The sequence below is a fragment of the Lissotriton helveticus genome, chromosome 6, assembly GCF_964261635.1.
Source record: "Lissotriton helveticus chromosome 6, aLisHel1.1, whole genome shotgun sequence".
NCBI classification, from domain to species: Eukaryota; Metazoa; Chordata; class Amphibia; order Caudata; family Salamandridae; genus Lissotriton; species Lissotriton helveticus.
In genome coordinates this window covers 1,472,905,421-1,472,925,742 of record NC_136067.1, presented here as the reverse complement: position 1 = coordinate 1,472,925,742, position 20,322 = coordinate 1,472,905,421, and the positions used below count along the sequence as shown (strand labels likewise).

Here is a 20,322-nt window from a genome sequence, read left to right as displayed (position 1 = left end):
AGGGAGATGTCTTCAGTCTTCTAGTCGGTATAGAACTTCGAAGGTCCAAGAGTTTCATTTCAGAGTTTCAGTCCAGGATAATCTAATGTCTCTAGACACAGCTCCTATCTTTATACTGATTTTAGGGGCTGGATTACCTGCTAGGTCCCTCCTATGGGTGGACCCGAGAAGGGGGTGGTTACACCCCTTTCTCTTTGTCCGGTTTCGTGCGAGAGTGGGGCTGGAGTGCCCCAGCAACTGGTTTGAACCGGGCTATGCATGGAGCACCTTATGTGCCCCAGGCAGTGTCTGGAAAAGCATCTTTCCATTCAACCCACCCTCCCCCAATACACTACAGGCTGTCGACAGGAAACCTATTGTCCAAGCCTCCCTTGCTGGAATTTCGTCCAGCTGCAGGAGGTCAGTCCCGTGTCTGTGGCAGCAGCATCCATTTTGTGATGCTGAGGCTCTGTTTAACTTTAACCGGGTAAAGCAGTAACTACATGTCTTCTCCCTCTAGAAGGGTGGAATGCTACCCCCGCCGCCAGGACTGGCGGGGGGGTAGTATTCCAAAGTGTTTGACACTTTACACGACATGTTTTGATAAAGCCAAACCAAAGTTAGCATTAACCGCGAGGATTATAATGCACTGAAGAGTATATGATATGGCTATATCATAGAACAGCTATAAGGAGATGGTTCCGTAAGCTGCAGAAGGGCTCAGCTCATGCTAGAGCACCCTTTCACATAAAACCAAGCACTCTGCCTCCAGGATTGTCGAGGCCTACCATAGGAGTGACTTATAGGTGCATATGTGTCTATATATAAGGTAGATATAGATATACTATATCTAAGTAAGGGGTGATTACACCACCTTACCCAAGCTGAGTGATCAGCCTGTAGTGTCAGTTTGGATGGCCAGTCAGGGGTGGCATAATATATGCTGCAGCCCCTGGTAGGCCTTGGATGCACCTATGCCCTGGATACCTATGGTACACTATACAGGGGCTCACAAAGGTGACCCAATACCCAATCAGGTATGTACCTAAAGTACATGATATTAATTTAGAGAGAGAGCAGCTGGGCTGTGGGTCTGATTAGCAGGCCCACAGCCAAACTAAAGTCGAAAAAACCCGAGAATATCACAGAATAAAGTGGGGGTGATCATAGGAAGCAGACCCTACTCTCCTACAACCATTCCAAACTATCAGGCACATTTTCCTGTTTCACAACTTCCTCTGATTGAAATGTCTAATAGGTTTGACAGCCCCTCTACTCTCAGCGGTGTGGAATGACTGAGGAATCCGACCTACCCTATCGATTGCAATCTGGGTGGATCTGTAATATCCCCCTGTCTAGACACTGTCGCTGCCTGCTTGTCTCGCAAATCCCGCTTCATACTGCCCCTAGATCCCTGTACTGGCGTCGATCCTATATTACTGAGACCTTCCACTATTGTTACTAAGTCTCCTGCAGATCCAATACATTTATGTGTTGGAATATTGCTGGGTTACGCAGTAAAAGTATTATGAGTGAGTGGTCCGAGTTTGCCACCAAATTTCACATTTTGTGCTTACAGGAAACTTGGTCAGTGGACCCAATACATATTACTGATTTCAAAACGTATCACTGTTCAGTGACTCAATCCAGCAGTGGATGTTCTAAAGGGGGCTTGTGCATCTACGTATCAAACGTGTTGTCTCCTTTGAATACAACTGTAATTGCTACTAGTGCTTTTTTATCAAATTGTTATTTTACAACTATCTGCACACTCCTCCATTGCCATCGTAAATGTTTTACAATAATGCTTGTAGTCAGGAAATTAATATAGCTCTTAATTGTTTAGATCACCATTTAGAATCAGCCTTTCCCGCTAATTGCAAGAACCCAATAATTCTTTGAAGCGGTGATTGTGCGCACAAAACGCCAGAGCAGCAAGGTAGACACTTCAGACCCGCGGACGCGGTGATCAACTCCCGCCGGGACGAGACATAAATAACGGTTCTAGAAAAAGGAAACAAAGATCTTCAAAGTCTGCCTTGCATGATAAATGATACAACACCATATTATTATGGATTGTGGCTGTCATTAAAGACTTAGACCTAAGAAACTAATAAATATATTTGTTTGAAGACACTAGATATCAATCCTCAGACTCGGCAATCAAATTATCCATTTGTTTAATTGGATGGAAATGTGCTCCACCACTCTTCTAAACAAGCTCACCATGTCCTGATGATTATCTAAAATGATATAGATCGAAACGCCGTCGACCCTACCAAGGAAATTCCTTTGCCCCATTGTATATAATTTTGTGGAATATATCCTTGTTTGTGTGACATTTGTATTTAGTTTCGATTGTAATTTGTCACTCAGTAACCCTATGCACTTTGTCACCAATGTGAGCACTTGAAATATATGAAAAATATATCTTTGCAAATAGAATAAAGTACCCTTTTATATGCTATCCTACAAAAAAGCCTCTCTCCCAGGTTTGATTAATTCAAATAACATTAAATATATTTCATAAACACAAGGACCTCTTTAGGCCATCAAAAACCATTGTTTTCTCTTTTAAAAAAAAGTGATTTTAACATCTGCACCTGCTCGTTTCCATCCAACAAGATCTGTGGTGTGACCTCTCCCCATAATAGCGATATTACTCCCTGTCTTCATTTGGCCTATGGGGACTCCTTAAACAACGTGCTTTTTAAACATAACTTGTCCTTTTGTAACGAGTTTACCAGTACACCGATACCAGTGAGTTGTACGTACAATGGCACAGGAGATAACAGTGTGTTTGATTATATATTTTTTCCCTTTGCCATTCAGAGCTGGTTTTAGGGTGTTCTAAACACGATAGCGCAATTAGAGACCATTTTCCCTAAAGTGTCACTCTGAACATTAATCTTTTTACTCAGGGGGGGGGGGGGGACACATAGAGCTACTTCTTTGGCGAATATTGGCATCTCCTATCGTAATGGGTATGCACTAAGATGGTCCCTGGTGGATCCATCTATTTTTTTTGCAAAATTAATTTTGAAAAAAAGGGAGACTTTTCAATTGTGCCTCAATGAGAATACGGAGGCTTTCAAGTTCAAACAAGCGTTTGACAACATAAAAGAGGGTATTCGTGAAGTGCTCTATGTTAGGGGGAGAAAAACCAGGGCATCTCATCCTGGCTGGTTCAACTCGACTTGTTAAAAAACACATAAATCTTAAACTTGCCCTAGCTAGGAACCCGAGACAAGTCCTGGGGGTACGGGAATGCAGATCAGCATTTAATTTGGCTATTAAGCAACGGAAAAATAATCTTAAAGGTAGACACTTGGAATTGCCTACTTATAGCCAGTCTGGTTAATAACAATACCATGTTCTGGTGCATTATTAATTCTCCTTCTTATGATCCTGGGGATTTCCCCCGAGCTGAGATATATTCCCCTATGAATGTCATTGTGACTCCCCCGTCCACTGCACCCTCCTCCTGCGAGACTTATCACCTCACCCTGTAATTTAAGGAATTATCCGTTTTTTACTCTGGATGAAGTAGATGTCGCATTAAAGACAAGCAAGTGTGGCAAAGCCCCTGGGCCAGATGGGATCCCCATAGATTTGTTTAAGTCCAACATCGACCTATGGGGACCCATCATTACCTTGCTTTTCAGAGCCTGTCTCGAAAAGGGTTTTCTGCAAACCTGTCCTGAGTCAGTAATCATCCCAATATATAAGAAGGGCGATTGTAACAGTCCAGCACAATATAGGTCAATTTCCCTTCTAGACTCCCTCGTGAAGGTGGCAGGGCGCATTCTCTTGGATCGTCTGCAGGACTGGGCAGAATCTAATAACATTCTCTCGGACCTGCAGTATGGCTTTAGAACTGGATTGGGGATTATAGAACAGGCCATTAACCTGTTTTTTATTTTTGGTAAATACACACACTAGGGATGGAAATCTGTTTTTAGTTTTTGTGGACTTATCTTCTGCTTTTGTGGTCCACGAAAAATTATGGCTTATTATGATGAACTCAGGAGTAGATCATATAATCGTAAACTTCCTTAGAGACCTATACGCGCTAGGTCAGGGCAGAGGACACCACGTCCTTAAAGGCAATTGTACTCAGCCATTTAACATTAGAAGACGGGCCCAACAAGGTTGCATACTTGGCCCCTTCCCGTTTAATCTTTATATTAACAGTGTAGGTAGTACCTTGGCAAGCAGGTTTGCTGACCTACCCCAAATTGGCCTTCATTCCAATCCCTGCACGCTTTTACGCTGAAGCCGCCGTTTTAATGGCTAGTACCCCAATTGGAATTCGGCGTCTAGTTGATGAATTTGCCAATTTTATACAGAACCATGGCCTGAAAATCAACATCGGCAAAACCTTCTCCACGAATATGGGGCGCTCAACCTCCCTCTGTTGTGACATTTTTATAGAGGGTGTAGAAATCCAACATACAGCTACTTTTTCTTATTTGGGAATAGTTTCTAGTCATTTTGGGAAGTGGCAACAGGCTATAAAATCCAGGCAACTCCAATTTGTTAAAACCACATCGGCCCTGCTGCAGCTTGCTAATACACATGGAATAAACATCTGAGGGAAATGTTGACCATCTCTATGGCTAAATGCAGACCCACGGCTATGAATCAATCGGAATTATGGGGCCATGGACAGATTAATGGTCTTCAACTAGAAGAAAACGCTTTTCTAAGAAATCTTTTTGCAGTTCCTAAAAGTAGTGCACCCTATGTCTGCCACACATAATTAGGAGCCGCTTACTTTGCAGATCCAATTAGGGCACAGACGGTTTTTTTATGGCACAAAATTTAGACATCGGAACATACTATCCTTAACCGATCGATCATAACTGATTTTCTTAGATCCCAGTCTGCTCTCAAAATACCCTGGCTCAAATATGTTCACAATTTTCTGGAAAACATTGGCCATTCTGAGTACTTTGACTATCCCAAGACCTTGACTCTTGTCCAACGCAAAGCACTCAAAATTAAATGTTTATCATTACTAGAGGAAATAAGACTAGCATCTGAAATTCTTAAACCTTCTATCCTAAGGAATTAGATGATATGGACCAGTTTTAATATGCAAATATTTTTAGCCAATGTGTTTAAATGTGCGCCACAGGTTTCTGCGGACCCAGTATCGCCTGGATATCTTCCACCATTTAATAAGCTTCCCCACTATTAACACTGGTCATCTGACCTGGGGAAATGGACCTGTGGCAACATCTCTTTGCAGAGCACTTCTGTAAACATTTTTCCGCGATGAGGAAAAACACGTAAAACCCTTGTTACTGCGATTGGGCTTTGTACAATGCCGACCAGCTTTTCTGTACCTGCAAACGCTATCTAACATCTATATATGTGCTGTAATGTCTCGATTTCAGTGGGCCGTTATTAACTGCAGGAAACAGCTATAGCCCATACTTAAAATTGCAATTGAGTATGCACCAGATGATTGTTACTGCTTCTGCACCTATGTTCTGTCGTTTTTCTTTTTTCAAGCTTTTTAAACCAGGTTTAACTTTTATGCTGGTTTTAATCATTTTTCCATATATGTAATATCGTAGCTTTTAGGATTCATGTATGAATTCGACCAAAGCTTATCTGATTGATTGATATATAATACATAATTATTGGTGTATATTCTCCACTGTTTCTCTAACTCTTCATTTAGCATGGAAGGCTGAGAGGTGGTCAGTAGTGACACAGGTGGCCCTAGTCTGGTCACTTCCTTCACCGACAGAATCCGGACATTTAATAATGAGCTCACTTTCATTATGAAAGAGAGAGAGCGGAGATACTAGAACAAGAAAGACCATGTTCCCCCTTCTTTTTGTTTTTTTTAAACAGAGAGAACAAGGGACGCACAAAGTGCAGTTCCAATACAAGTACAGCTTTGCTTACAACAGGTACCAGCGGCATCTGTGAGAGCGGACAACATAATAACCACAGCAGCACATATTATATATATGTATCAAAACAATAACCTTTCAGGCATATAGTAACACATAAATTATGCGTGGTTGGCTTGGTTTGTATTTTACCAACTCAATGCTATAATATTGTGCCTGGAGTGGTAATTGGCTTTTGTCATTTTACAGACCGGCATGGACAGCACTGTGCTAGTTCTATGCTTAAAGACTTTGCTGCAGAAATGGTAAAAGACCTTGCCCCTTTCTATCTCTGCGTGGATGGCACTGTGCTAATCCTATCCTTGAAGACTTTGATAGAAAAGCATACATTTGAGGTGAGCAGATCTAGAGCGTGGCTGGTGTTGAGAGTGCTCCATATAGAAGCTACTTTCCACCTAAACTTGATAACTATCCAGAGTTCTCTGCTTCTTTTTTGTATAATTTATGCGTTACTTTATGCCTGAAAGGGTATTGTTTTGACTTATACTTGGTTGCTCCTCGAGTCTGGACAAACCTATACCTCTCTGAAGAGCTTTAAGTAGAGCGAAACACCTTTTAGGGGTTGCTTTTACTCATTTCAGGTTGGCTTGGTTGGTATTTTACCAATTCAATGCTGTAATACTGTGCCTGGAGTGGTAATTGGCTTTTGTCATTTTACAGCTCGGCATGGACAGCACTGTGCTAGTTCTATGCTTTAAGACTTTCATAGAGAAGCAGACATTTGAGGTGAGCAGATCTAGAGTGTCACTTGTGTTGAGAGTGCTCTATACAGGAGCTGCTTTCCACCTAAACTTGAGAACTACCCAGAGTGCTCTGCTTGTTTTTTGCGCATATATATATATGGGAGAGAGTGAGAGAGATAGAGATATATACTTCTAAATTGACAATTTGAGAGCCTCCCAAAGACCACGTCTGGCCAGAAGCCATCAGTAGACAGATCTGAGCCCCTACATGGGAAGTGTCTGTGCAACGCAGAGCACTAGACATTGTGCACGACTAACCGTTTCGGGCCTAGATCTAATTGGCAACCATACTAAGAGAGAAAGGTGAAAAACATATGCACTTTCTCACCCAAGAGATTGTAGAATAGACGAGACTACAAAAAACAAGCAAAGCCAAACATTTTGGCTGCAAGTTGGACCAGTAGGAACCCTTTGTCTGCCAATATACCGTGCCAGAACACAAACACAAACGGATATTGTTTGTGAAGTGGAAGAAAACAAACATGCTCCCAAGATGCACTGGCTTAAGACCTAGGGAGAAATCACAGCTAAAATAGTTGAATGGTATTTATGTGGTAGCACGCTTCGAAGAAGCCAGCCGTGGCAGGATTTGAACAATGCTATGAATGGCTTTGCATTATCAGCGGCAGGAACCATTACTAATAAGTTAATGTACCTTGTAAAAACAAAACTCATTCCACAAATGCAAAAAATGTAAACTCTAAAATAGATCAGGTTAAATCTTGTGGACTTGTCCAGTTGCGAAGTTCCTCTAACAGATAAGCGTTAAATAAGCAAAAGCATAGCGCCAGAAGCCTGCATTGTGAAAATACAATGGGACCCTCTGGAGGATATTGCAGGAAGACAACAATCCGAGGAGGACATATTTGGATCCTCAGCAAGGAAATACACCACCCAGGAAGAATCCCTAATGTGGCACTCTAGAGTAGCTATAACAACCACCAACTAATACCCCACATAGGGTATTTCACATCCCCATTAAAAGGAGAACAGAGGATCATCTCTTGAGACTAGCTCTTACGGCGAGAAAATGGAAAACAAAGGTAAAACAGCTGTACAATTCAACTTGGAATTAAAAGTTTCAAACCCAGAGACTGAAGACCTTACATAGGAGAAGAGTAGTGCGAACACTAACTACCATTAGTTCAATAAAGTCTGTAACAAAAGGACCACTGAAAAAAGAATTAACCAGAGTAATGTCCAATTACAGATCACCAGCCATGAGGCACTGGACTGCAGAATCAGCATGGCTATCAAAGTGATTAGATTAATCCTGTCAAAGGGTAAGTCTTCAAGACTCTCCTGAACATTGTCAGGGAAGCTGCCATCATGCAACCGAACATGTCCTCTCAGAGCTACTGATCAAGCCATAGCTCTACTCACTGAATCTACTGAGTCCATGGCCGACCTAATAGAAAATGTGACCAGTTCACGTCCACCCTGGATTAGCTGAATGAGGTTAGCTCTAGGTCCTTTAGGAAGAGAAGGAAGGAGATTGACCAGAGAATTGGGAGCAAGAAAAGGGGCACCCCTGAGGTAAGTTCCTAAATCAGGGAGAATAATCCTAGTGTAAATATGAACATTTAGGAACAGAATAAATCTAGTGGACCTAAACAAGTTTAACTCACAAATATCAGAAAATACATATCAATAATATATGAAAATGATAATTTCGTAAAATTGTTTTTTTATTGTTGAAAATAATTTTTTTAAATGTTCAAGTATAGATATATAATAAATACAATAAATACACAATAATTCAAACGTTCATTCATAGAATAGAAATACTAAAACATGTCAATTAATATCAGCTCAGACAATCTATGGTCACAATACAGTTGAAACATGATACATTATATTAAATTGGAGCATGGCAAGGGAATGTGTTCCTACGAGCCTTTCGGCTGTGTGCCTTCATCAGGAAGCCATGTTTTCAGAGGCAAAAGATGTGACCTGGAAATTGAAATAAGATATAATCGAATGCATGTATTAACAGTTCATGTAACATATTGGATAAATGGAGGTCCTACACATTATATACAAAAACAGAATTAATATACCAAGGTGCTAACTAAAGATAAAAACATTTGTCGCAAGCATATCATGTGAAAATAAGGAGGAGAAGAGGCAGAAATTGCCGTGAGATAAATATAAAAATATATATAAAGCCACCACCTAATGGTATCTTAGACTGAAGCCAAACAACGTGGAGGTCACACCCTTAAAAAACAAGCAAAGTTGCTGTGAATATAAACAATCAATGAAAAAAAAAGGAAGAAAGAAATACAACTAATGGGAAACCCAAGACATAGAGAGGGGAAAAAGGACACATGGTAGTGTTGAATATCTGTAGTACCTTAGGTGATGAACCACAGAATCAGGCTATCGTAGAGCTGGTCAATAACTGGTAGAATAGTTAAGGAGGGTTCTAGGAAGATGTAAGAAAGAAAAATGTTTGACAAGAAGAAAAAATACTTTGATGCGGACTACAATGCTAGCCAGATGGGAAACATATCCACTATGATTGCTTGGCTGTATAGTAAGCACTTCTAAGGGCCAATATGCCAAAGTGTAGTTCGCAGTTAGAAAAAGGCAGATGACAAAAAGCAACCAGTTACCTATATTATGGAGGCGGTCAGTCAGGGCGAGAAACATAAAGCCTCGCAGCCGAGTGCCGGTAATCTCTATATGTGGGACAAACAGAGAGATCATGAATCGAGCCCTGGAAATATCCATGCTATCTGTTTGACGATGGTAAAAAAAAGGGATTTCCCAAGAAAATGGTCTTAAAAGCTTACCGTTGAATCTTCCGGTGTCTCTAAAAAAGTGGAATAAACCAATTCAGAGGTCCGAATTCTATGGATGGAAGGACTGCTCAGAGATACCTGCAGCAAGATGTATGGCAAGGGATACTGATGAGAGCCTAATATGACCGACAGTGAATTGAAACCCTGACCGCTATATGTATTCTATGGTGAGATGTGCTATTTACCTGTATGACTCCTGCTAACGAGAATCCTGTTTATAAGTTTATCGCAATCAAAATGCGGGCAGGGGTATTGCCTGGTAAAGGGATGCATGAGCTGAAAGATATAACAATGACGAAAGTTATAAGGGGCATAGCGTCCATAAAGGGGATAAAAAGATGAAAGAAAAAACCCAAGTCTTGGCTTGCAGTGGCGGAGAAAGACTTACCTAGCAATGGGCTCAATGTATCCGATACGAGACGCCGGCGCCAGGATACGGCGTCTCAGCGGTGGTCAGTTCAGCAGCTCTCTGCTCCGATCGAGAACAGCTTCTGAGAGGTAGCTGATCAAGGGCAGTATTTATATCGGTCTAGAGGTAGCCGCTCTTAGATTTGGCGCGCTATCAGGTGCATCAAGAGCCCGATGTGGATACAGGAAGTGAATGCGATGGAGTCATAAAGATAAAAAGTGGACTTGGCGAGAATACATAATGGGCGCCATATTGGAATGTACAATGGTGATGTACATATGAAAACAACAATATGATATAATGGGACGGAAAAGAGAACAATACTTGCCGAAAACGCCATGCTGGAGTATATTAGTCATCACTAAATCAGTGCCATGTATAGGGTACATGGCAATATAGGCGTGATATGTCGGAAGAGGTGTCCAATGTATAAATTACATCGGGATAGAGCGAATTCACATATTGACTCTACATAATGTATACATGGAGTGTGAGAAGTGATATGGCGTAGGTATGGAAGGTATCATAGTTGCAACAAGAAAGGAAGAATTATACTACATGGCAGAAGGAGCTGTAAACGAATAAAGATACAGCTTAATGGTGGCTGGAGGTACCAAATAGATGGACTGGAACCCTAGGCAGGGATAATTAATGGGGCTAAACAGATATTGTCATGGCCCGGGTGGAGATTCAACAGATGTCTCGGAAGGAAAAAAACTGAACTATAACCCCCGAGGCGGTTTAACCTGGATTGTGCCTGATAACCTGATCCCAGGGTATTTCATTGTTTATACCGTGAAGGTATGTATTGAGAGTAAATATCCAGAATACCTCTCTACATTTCCTTATGTTGGTACTCTGAGGACTGATGTTGGTAAAGATTTTTTCTATAATGAGCCTACGTATCTCATCCGAGGTGTGTTGTTGGTCCATATAGTGCTGTACTAGGGGGGCCTGGGTCTTACCTGTCCGGATCGCTGATCTATGTTCCGATAATCTGGTGGCCATGGTGCGGGAAGTTTCTCCCACGTACCCTTGATTACATGGACACAGGAGTACATATATGATATTAGTGGTTTTACAATTCGTCAGGCTTTGAAGTGGGATATTGATGTTGTTGAAAGAGAATGCTTGAATAGCATAGCAAATTGGCATGCTGTGCAGGATAGGCATTTGAAATTACCCGTGGGGAATTTCTGGCCCATGATGGATGTTTGACCTGTAGTGGAAGTGCGAGAACTGTTGACATTGGTCATGCGAGATTGCACAACTAGATCTGACCAGAGAATTGCAGAGGGCAAAAGAGGCTCGTCCGAACACGCAGGACGTCTTTAAAAATCTGAGGGCCAAGTTAGTGGACGCAAACAAATTTTGGCCACATGTCTCCAACCACCGGGATTCCTTTGTCAGAGGAAACAATGAAGGGGTATGCAAATGCAGTGAAGCGAAGCTGCTTATACATGCAGCCCTTAAGCCCTAGGGTGTAGGGACAGACAGACAGGATCTTCTGTAACAGGTCGATGACGGTGTGCAATGGCACACTCCACAGAATCTCCAGATGAGGGTCTTGACCAAGTCCCCAGAAGGATGTTGTGTAACATCTCTCCGAAGGGCAGTAAAGGCGCAACATTAGTGCTGCCTTGATGGAGCAGATTCTACAAGGGATACGAAGGCAGAGACAACAGGAGGCTGGAATTTTAAAATGTCAGCAGCCTTGCTAATTACCCTAGCAAAAGCCGCACTAGCCTCGGTTGCCAATCTGGGGGGGTGACAGTAAATCAGAGCTAGGGGACGGTTGTAGACGAAAGTGCCCTCCAAAGCCCAAAGAACCTCCTGCCTGAGGCTGTCCATGAGCATCCAAATGCTCAACTCCACCAGTATGTGCAGAATCCTCTTGCAACACTGGGGAATTGGAAACAACAGTGACATCATCCTCTATTTGTAGAGGAAATGGAAAAGGTGTATCCGGCGCCGAACAACATTGAGACGGTGTTGTCTTGACTTCCACGACCAAGGGTGACTCCGCAATAACGGTGTCAGGACGGCCGTCATATCGACTTCTACTGCTATGGGTGATTGAGGCATGGAACGCATTGAGGAGGAGACAAGTCCTCTGCTGCGGATGCCAGTGACATCACAGGAATCCCCACAGTACTGTTTCCTGACGTCGTAACTGGGCTGCACTCTAATGTGTCAACTGAAAGACCCACTAGACTGTTTCCTGATGTCGCAGCAACTCCAGATACGTAGCCAGGGCACTTAATTTGTGCCGAGGGCGAACCCACCGGCGAGCTCCCGATCAGAGTCCCTTCTCACCTCTGTGGGGCTCAAAAGCGCGCCAGAGAGGGGTCAACTCAAAGATGGCGTGTAAACCCGATAGTAAGCTTCCATTTGGCCCTGGTCGCTCCTTCACCAGGAAATGGTGGCTAGGAGGGGGTAGACTTCTGTAGAGCTGTCTCCGGTAAGGACCAGGAGGAACAGGCACCAGTGTAACAGCTACGTGAGGACAACTGCCTCTGTGACTTCAACTTCTTATGCTTATCTGTTGAGGGTGAAAGGTAACCACGGGAACAGCTTCACGATCTGCCCCGAGCAGGAGCCCCAGCCCACGAAGGGTATCGTCTCCGAGCCGACAGCAACTTCATCCGGCGTTCCAGCAAGGACTTGTGCTTCAACCTTTTACAGGCATAGCACTCCTCGAAGTCGTGGTGCTCGCCCAAGCACCACATGCAAACTGCATGTGGGTCCGTCGCCGACATCTGTCAAATACAAGTCTTGCAGCCCTTGAAGGTCATAGGCATCCGCACACTGTTCAGGCGCCAAAGGCATCAAAAAGGCCAAAAAAACAAAAGAGGCCTGAAGAACCATTCCATTTCTCCTGGATCCACATTGCAGCGCAGAAAAGAAAGCAAATGACCTCCGCACTCTGGGAGGGACTTATATGGCTCCACTGACGCAACCCCCTGGCGCGCAGAGATACTGCTGAAAAATCTCCTGATTCAAACCGGCACCTGGGGGGAATTCTACGTTGAAGAATCAGAGTAGCAACATGAATAAACGTAATCCCATAATAAATGAGGCTGTCTTTGAAAATTCTGTAATGGGAAAGACATTAAGAACAGCATCTTCCCCAACTTGTTGTGCACATTTTGAGTGCAATTATTGAATTGTTGACTGTTTGGAAAAGATAATAAACTTGCAGACTTGCTATTTTCCAATGCTTTACTTTCAGGTTCTGCTCTTAGTCAGGACATGAAGTTGTGGGACCTGAATGGCTTCAGGAATTACTTGGGGAGCATTTTTACATAATCCTCCAACAAAAACTAAATTAGTAAAGGCTTCACTAGGAGGGAACAAACTGGTCGAAACTAATGTCCCTTTTACATCACACATATTTGTTACTCATCACTGAAAGCACCATAATCTGTTTCCCCACTTTGATTACACATTACATCTCCCTGAGGGAAGACATGGTGAATGCTGGCACCCTCACAGGTTAGTAGGAGGTAACCTATTCCTTTACTGCAAATGAGATAATATACAATTTTACACCCCTGTAATCCCTATCTCCCTCACTAACTGTTTTTTCTTCCTCCAGCACTGGTGATATTTTCAGGGCACAGACAGTAAACAATTATACTGCATTTTGGCCTTTATTAGCATTAGGCAGACTTCCTGCCTCTAATTGCCTAGTTTAGAGACCCATCTCTGTTGGTTAACCCCACCATCACTCCACTGCATCCCAGAGCCAGGGCAACTGTGACTTCAAAGTCCATGTCTCCTCTACCTTTGCTAAAGACTCCAAAGGTTTTATAAATACTCCACTGCACTCCCATGCAGTGGGTTGGCCCTACATCTTTCCTGGGTAGCTTCAAAATCTAAACCATAATATAATTAGCTTTGAGAAACGATATCTCCCCGGGTAAAGTTGCACTTCAGCTGTTATGGGAGAACCCCAATAGGTTCTTGACCGACTGGTGGTTTGTGAAGCCGTTTCTTCCAATGAGTTAGAGCCTTTGCTTCTGTCTGGTTGCCATAACATCTAAACAACCTTGTGATGCTGGGGGCCTGGATCTTGCAGGTGGTGGTACATCTGCACACCACACTGGTATCCCCCTCACTTTCATTAACTGGCTGTTGTACTTCTCTTAGGTGGAACCCACATAATATGAATTGGTGGTTTTAAGAAACAGCCCTTCCATAGAAACCTAATTACCTGAGATTTTGGAAGCTGCCTCTTACAGTGGATTGCATTCCATCATTCGTAGGTGGATCCACAGATTCTTCATCAATTGTGAGTTTTAGGAAACAACTTTTTAAGTGGGTTGAAGCTGAACCTAATTAGGTGGACCAAACAGAATCTCAATTGCTAGAAATTACCTTATTTTGCATTGTACTCCTCCAAATAATTTTTCCTTCTTTTGCTAAACCGTTTTTACTGCCCATAGGACTCTGTACACTTATTATACAGTACAGCATGTACCTACGGCTCGTAAATAACATGCTGCTAGTGGGCTGCAGCACTCATTAGGACACCTACCAAATACAGCCATTGTAGTCTCTTTGTACAGTTGAAAACTAGCATTGCGAACTGGCAAAAAAAAACATTTTGCCTGGCCCAACACTTCCTTTTTAACATTCAAAGGTCACCTCCAAGGTAGGTCCTAAAAGCCCATTGACAGGGTACTTGATTTTCAAAAAGATGGGGCATGCATATTTATTATTTTGCATATGATGGCAGTGAAAAGGCTCCAACATTATTTTTCACTGTGGCACGGTTGGCTTACACAAAGGCTAACACTGGTTTACAATATTACATTTAACAAGTGCTAAATCCATGTTAGGATTAGTTAGAAAATGGTTCAAGGACTAATTTTAATAATAATTTAAAATCCAACTTAATGGTCAAGTCAGATTTTAGATTACTATTTTTGAAAGTACACTTCTAGAAAGTTGTCATTTTCCGGTCTAAAACGAAAAGGCTTCCCTACCAGTGTCCAGTTGTCACCTGACCCCAGATGGCTCCTTTGTGGTGAGAAGTGTTTTGCTCCCAGAAAGTGTACAAAAGGGTTCCATGAGTGGGGAGAGGGGATTCCTGCCTTGAAAGGATGAAATGAAAAGATTTGATATAGCGTAAGCAGCTACTCCAGCTAGATTGTCCTGGTGCTAGGATGGCCTTGGGGCTGTGCCCAGCACCTTTCTGAGGTTCAAAATATGCCTATCTTATCACTGGCAGATGAATCTCACACCTAAGCCAGCCTTCCCTTGGTCTCTAATCAGACTGGCAGCAAACACAAAGGGAGGGGAGAAACAGACCAGAACTGGTTTAGTTGGTGGACGAAAGATTGCCTTCCACCACAGGAAATGAGGCAATCCCAGAACTTCTCATCCAAACTTGCCTGGACTTGGGAAGAATCAGAAAAAGGACTGTCCTGTGTTCTGAAAAACACAACAGAAGGCTGGACCTGCTTGTCTTGAACCATGTACTCCAGAAATGGCATCAAGTATGAGTGGCTGGCCTCCAGTTTGAGCTAGATGTACAAGCTATCAGAGGCCCGTTCCCGGCAACTGTCCAGCTAACCAGTATCAACTGGACCTGCCTGCACACTGCTACTGTCCTCTGTTGGAGTGAGTCCTAACCCCAAGTGGTGCTTCCCAAGTTCTGTTTCCTTGACTGGTGTCAAGAGTTTACTCCCTGCTATTTCCAATCCCAAGATCTGGGACTTAGGAACTTTTCGCTATCTTTTTGCCTGGAGAACTGACAGATGAGGCATCATTGGTGCAGCCGCAGACATTTAATTACCAGTCAGCCTCAGCTTGATGGTTTGCCCACTTCCAGAAAAGTTTGAGTACTAGGGCTTTACCAAGAGACACCGAACTGAAGTTAATCTTCGAGACCTTTCACAGACTTCACCCAATCTGAGATGCTTTACCACATTCATCGAAGACTGCATCAGAACACCACTCTTCAGCAATCCTCTTTCGAGCCTTGCTGTAGATCCAGTATGCAGCTTGCCCACAACACATAAATGTCCATTTTTCCTCCATAAAAGTTTCTAAGTCAGAAGGTAAACTTTTCACTGGGGTGAACCTGGTCCCTATATCAGACTCTCACTCCATTATGGTCAAGCTTAACTTTGGACTTCAACCAGAAATCCGCGGTTGGCCCTTTGTTCTTTTTGGTGCTGTTTTTAATTCAAACTTTGAAAGCCTCTTTATAAATATCTCCGGTTATACCTGTTGCGGATTATTAATATTTTGGCCACATTGTATTCATAAACATGTACTCTATGTTTCTAAACTGGTTTGGAATTTTTCTTGTGTTTTCAGTTTATTACTGTTTGAGTGCTGAATAAATACTATACACATTGCTTCTAAATTAGGCCCGTCTGTTTTGTGCCAAGCCACCAAGTTTTAGTGACATTAGTGGTTCACCCTACAAAGATTGTGATTACTTGAGGGGGGCTCTCACCCTCTCAATGAATATGCCAATTTCTTATATTAACTGCTGGTTATGGATAGTTGCATCTTCCAGTCTGAAGAGTTTCCTGCTGACACTTGTAAGTACTTTGTTATTGATCACAAATTTGAAATTGTATTTCCTATTCTGAATTATCAGCTTTGTCAAATATGAACTACAACAAGCTACTACTTACTGTACTTTTAACGTCATTGAGTTTGGGAAGAAAATCCAAGGTGAAACCATCTGCCTGTCCCCTTGATCGAATTCCGCCATTCATGTAGTTACCAAAAGTGAGAATCACACCTAGAACTTTGTGGACTGCAGGACCGTTTCTCAAAATCTGGAAAAACAGAATGAAAGGGGTAATAAGATACATTTTGCACTTTACAATGAGTCGCTGTCTGGTGTAATGGTTGTGTGCACACACTGGTTGCATGGGGTGGGCGGACAGTATGTAGGACAGAAAATGACACGCACACCAGTAGAACATTGGAGTGGTGCCGAATTGCTTAAATCTGTTCCGGTTCCCCATTTATTACTAGAACTACATCTGGCCCTTCCTTTACATGGGCTGTCCCACAAACACGCAGGATGGTCTGTAGAATGTAGGATCCACCCACTGGTGGACCACCAAATGGTGTGGTCCATCACAACATAACATTCCTCTTTTATTCAAAATGAAAACCAAAAACAACAACACAATCAATAAAATGATGTCAACAAAATCATTTGAAAACACAGTGGAGTGCTGATGCAAAAGTAGCAGGGGCAGAGAGAGAGAGAGAGAGAGAAAGATAGAGAGAGATAGAGAGAGAGATAGAAATCATTGCTGAACCAATGTCATTACATCAAGACAATCTCTTAGAAGAGAAAAACTACTGGCCTCGGTCTGAGGTGGTACCACCCACTCCCTCAACGACCTTCAAGATCTGGACCACCTGCTCCACCACTCTCGCTGGACAGCTGACTGTCTACTGGACCACGCACAGTTTCCAACCCCACCGGAGGACTGTGTACAGCTCTGGGAAATCCAGCAGGTCCTAGTAACTCCATTGCAGGAGAGCAAGGAACTCCTTCACAGGGTACTGATGGCATGACACCATCACCTGATTCAATGTGAAAGTCCTCCCCCTCCAATGGAGCTCTCACGTTCACAGGAGGTCGACACCTCAAACCAGGAGACATTTCTGGTGATGTTCTATCAAGCTCTTCCGGCAGTTACCATAGATCCCTTTATTCCTTGAACAGTCCACGCATCTAGTTCAAACAGCAGTGTGAACTTTCCTCTTGTATTGCGGTTCTTTACCAACACAAGGTCTCCCTCAGCTAGTTGTTTTTCCTTGGCTCTTCGTGTTCTGGACACCTTGTCATACTGAGTTTGTCGCTGGTCTAGTCTGTCCGACACTTGCAACCAACTGACCTACAGCTGCATCACCTGAGGAAACATATATCCCACTGCTCTTTGTATGCAGAGTGATCCAGGGCTGACTTGAGTCGTGGAGTGAGGAGTAAGCCAGTATTCTCGTAGAAAAGTGTAGAGGGCACTCTCCAAGCTGTGACCACGAGCCACGGCAATGCAAAGCACTTTGTTGAGAGTGCGCATGAAGCGTTCAGCTTCCTCGTTGGCTTGAGGCCATCTTAGTGTGATTTTCTGATGCCACACTCCTCTCGACTGCAAATATTCTGCCACTTCATGACTGGAGAAAGGGGGAACATTATCTGTCCGTAGCTCTATGAGGAGTCCATGAGTGGCCATGATTTTTTGCAGTAATGGTATAGTCTTGCTCGTAGGTAGACTAGGTAGGCTCCAAGATCTCCACCTCTAGATATTTTGAGAAGTCATCTATCACCACCAGCATGTGTTTACCATCGCGGAGAATCCCAAAATCTTTGCTCACCCGGTGCCACAGATGTGGTGGTATATCTTCAGTGACAATTGGCACTGGGGGTTCAGCTGTGCCAGTTGCTTGACAGAAAACACAGTCACGAACTATTTCTCCACAAGGTCGTCAAAGCAGGGAAACCATAACTTGTAGCACAGACAGGACTTCGTCTTCACAATTACTTGGTGCGCTATGTGGGCCAAATCGACAACTCGTTGATGCAGCATTTGTGGATCATCAAACTGGACCCTCTCATCAGGCAGTTTTCAGCAGACAAGGCCAGGTCTCCTCTGACTTTATGTAGCACGACCAGCGTAGTGCAAGCTTTCTCTGTTCTGCTTGCATGTCTTGACAAGAAGTCAGCGGATTCTGTGCACCAGGGTGATGCACCACCTGGAAGTGGTATTCCTGTAGCTGGAGGATCAATTTTTCGATCCTTGGTGGAGGTTTCAAGGAGGCTCCCATGAATAATGGTATCAATGGTTTATGATCCCGGTGTACGATGAACAGTTACCCATAAGATATAAGTGGAAATGCGGACATCCATAGTGAACAGCAATTGCTTCCTTTTCTATATGCAAATACTTTTGCTTGGTGTCGGTCAGGGCATGGCTTACATAGGCTACTGTCGCCCACTCCCCATCTTCTTGCTTTTGCGATAGAACTGCGCCAAGACCGATGGGGCTGGCATCAATGGACAGTTCTGACTCTTTGGCCGGATCAAAGTACACTAATGTAGTATCAGCGGACAGTGCGTTCTTTGTGTCGTGGAAGGTATTCTCTTGGCAGGAGCCCCATTCCCAGGTAGTAGTGGACTTCATAAGTTCCCTCAGTGGAGCAGTGAAGCTTGGTCAGGTTTCGGATAAATCACCCACAGTAGGTCACCATAAAAAGGAAACTTTTCCCTCCAGTTAAAGATGTGGGAGCCCTTTGCCATCTACATGTCATGAACCTGCGCTGGGGCACCCCATGTTGGGAGAAACGATATCCAAAGAAAGCTATCTCCTCCTGGACAAATGCAAATTTTTCCCGATGAAGGGTATGACCACTGTCTCGCAGGCGCTGTATATACATCCCTTAACCGGTCCAAATGCTCTTCCAGGGTGGGGGCATGCATGAGAATATAATCGCTGACATTGAGAACCTCCCTCTAGCCAGCCAGAACACCTTGATTAGTATCTTGAAAGATTTCAGCAACGCCGGGGACCCTAAAACGGAGTAGCTTATATTGTCGAAGTCCCACGTGTGTTGAAAAGGTGGTTATGGCCCTTGATTCTGGATCTAGCATAAGTTGGTGGTATCAGGCTTGTAGGTCCATTTTGGAGAACCACCGAGACCCGCTCACTTTGCTACGATGTCATCAACGGTGGGGGTCAGATGACGCTCTTTCTTTATGGCATGATTGGGTGACCTCATGTCAACATATATCCTCACCTCGCCTGGTTGTTTAGGCTTCCTTGCCATGACAATGGGTGACACCCAGGGAGCTGATCCTTCGGCTCGCTCAATGATGTCCATGATTCCAGCTTCTTCAGCTCTTGTTTGACTATTGCCCGTAGGTGAAATGCGACTCTTCTATGCTAAGGGCCATGGGTTGAATGGTAGTGTCCACATGTAGCTGGACCCAGTGATCCTTTAAAAATCCGATCCCTTTGAACAAAGGTTTGAACTCTGTGTCACTCAGCGCACGCAGGAAATTCTCCTTCCTTTGCTGGTATTTGCTGCTCTTTTCTCCTTGCCGGGGATCCTGTTTGTGACCCGACCTGCTCTGCATCAGCCCACTGCCGCATCCGGTCTCTCCCCGCCGCAGCTTCTTCTACCTCAGCGCGGCCGCAGTGGGGGGGGGGGGGGGGACTGAGGGGCACGGACACTACAGCTACCAGGTGCCCTTGCGGCTAGAAAGCCGCTTCTGGGAGGATACGCGCCAGCAGGCGCTTTAAATTCAGCCCTGCCCTCCGCGTCGCGGGACGCGAGCAGGACGCCGATCGAAGCCCGGGCAAAGGGCGGCCCGTCTGTGGCCGTCCGGGGCCGGCCGAGGCTGGGCTGGTCCATCCCTTTTGGTCTATTTCTATTTCACTTGCTCCAGCCTGCGGATTGAAAACTTGTAA

At 43.8% G+C, this 20,322-nt stretch overlaps 1 protein-coding gene across 3 annotated transcripts in view; it reads right to left on the bottom strand.

Moving 5' to 3' along the window:
* The window catches only part of LOC144763565 (uncharacterized), an 803,973-nt gene that overhangs the window by 160,400 nt on the left and 623,251 nt on the right, over positions 1 to 20,322 (bottom strand). For all 3 annotated transcript variants that reach the window (XM_078649286.1, XM_078649284.1, XM_078649285.1), the window contains one exon: positions 16,525 to 16,671. In XM_078649286.1, the coding sequence (XP_078505412.1) occupies positions 16,525 to 16,671 (147 nt within the window). The remainder of the gene's footprint in view (positions 1 to 16,524; positions 16,672 to 20,322) is intronic.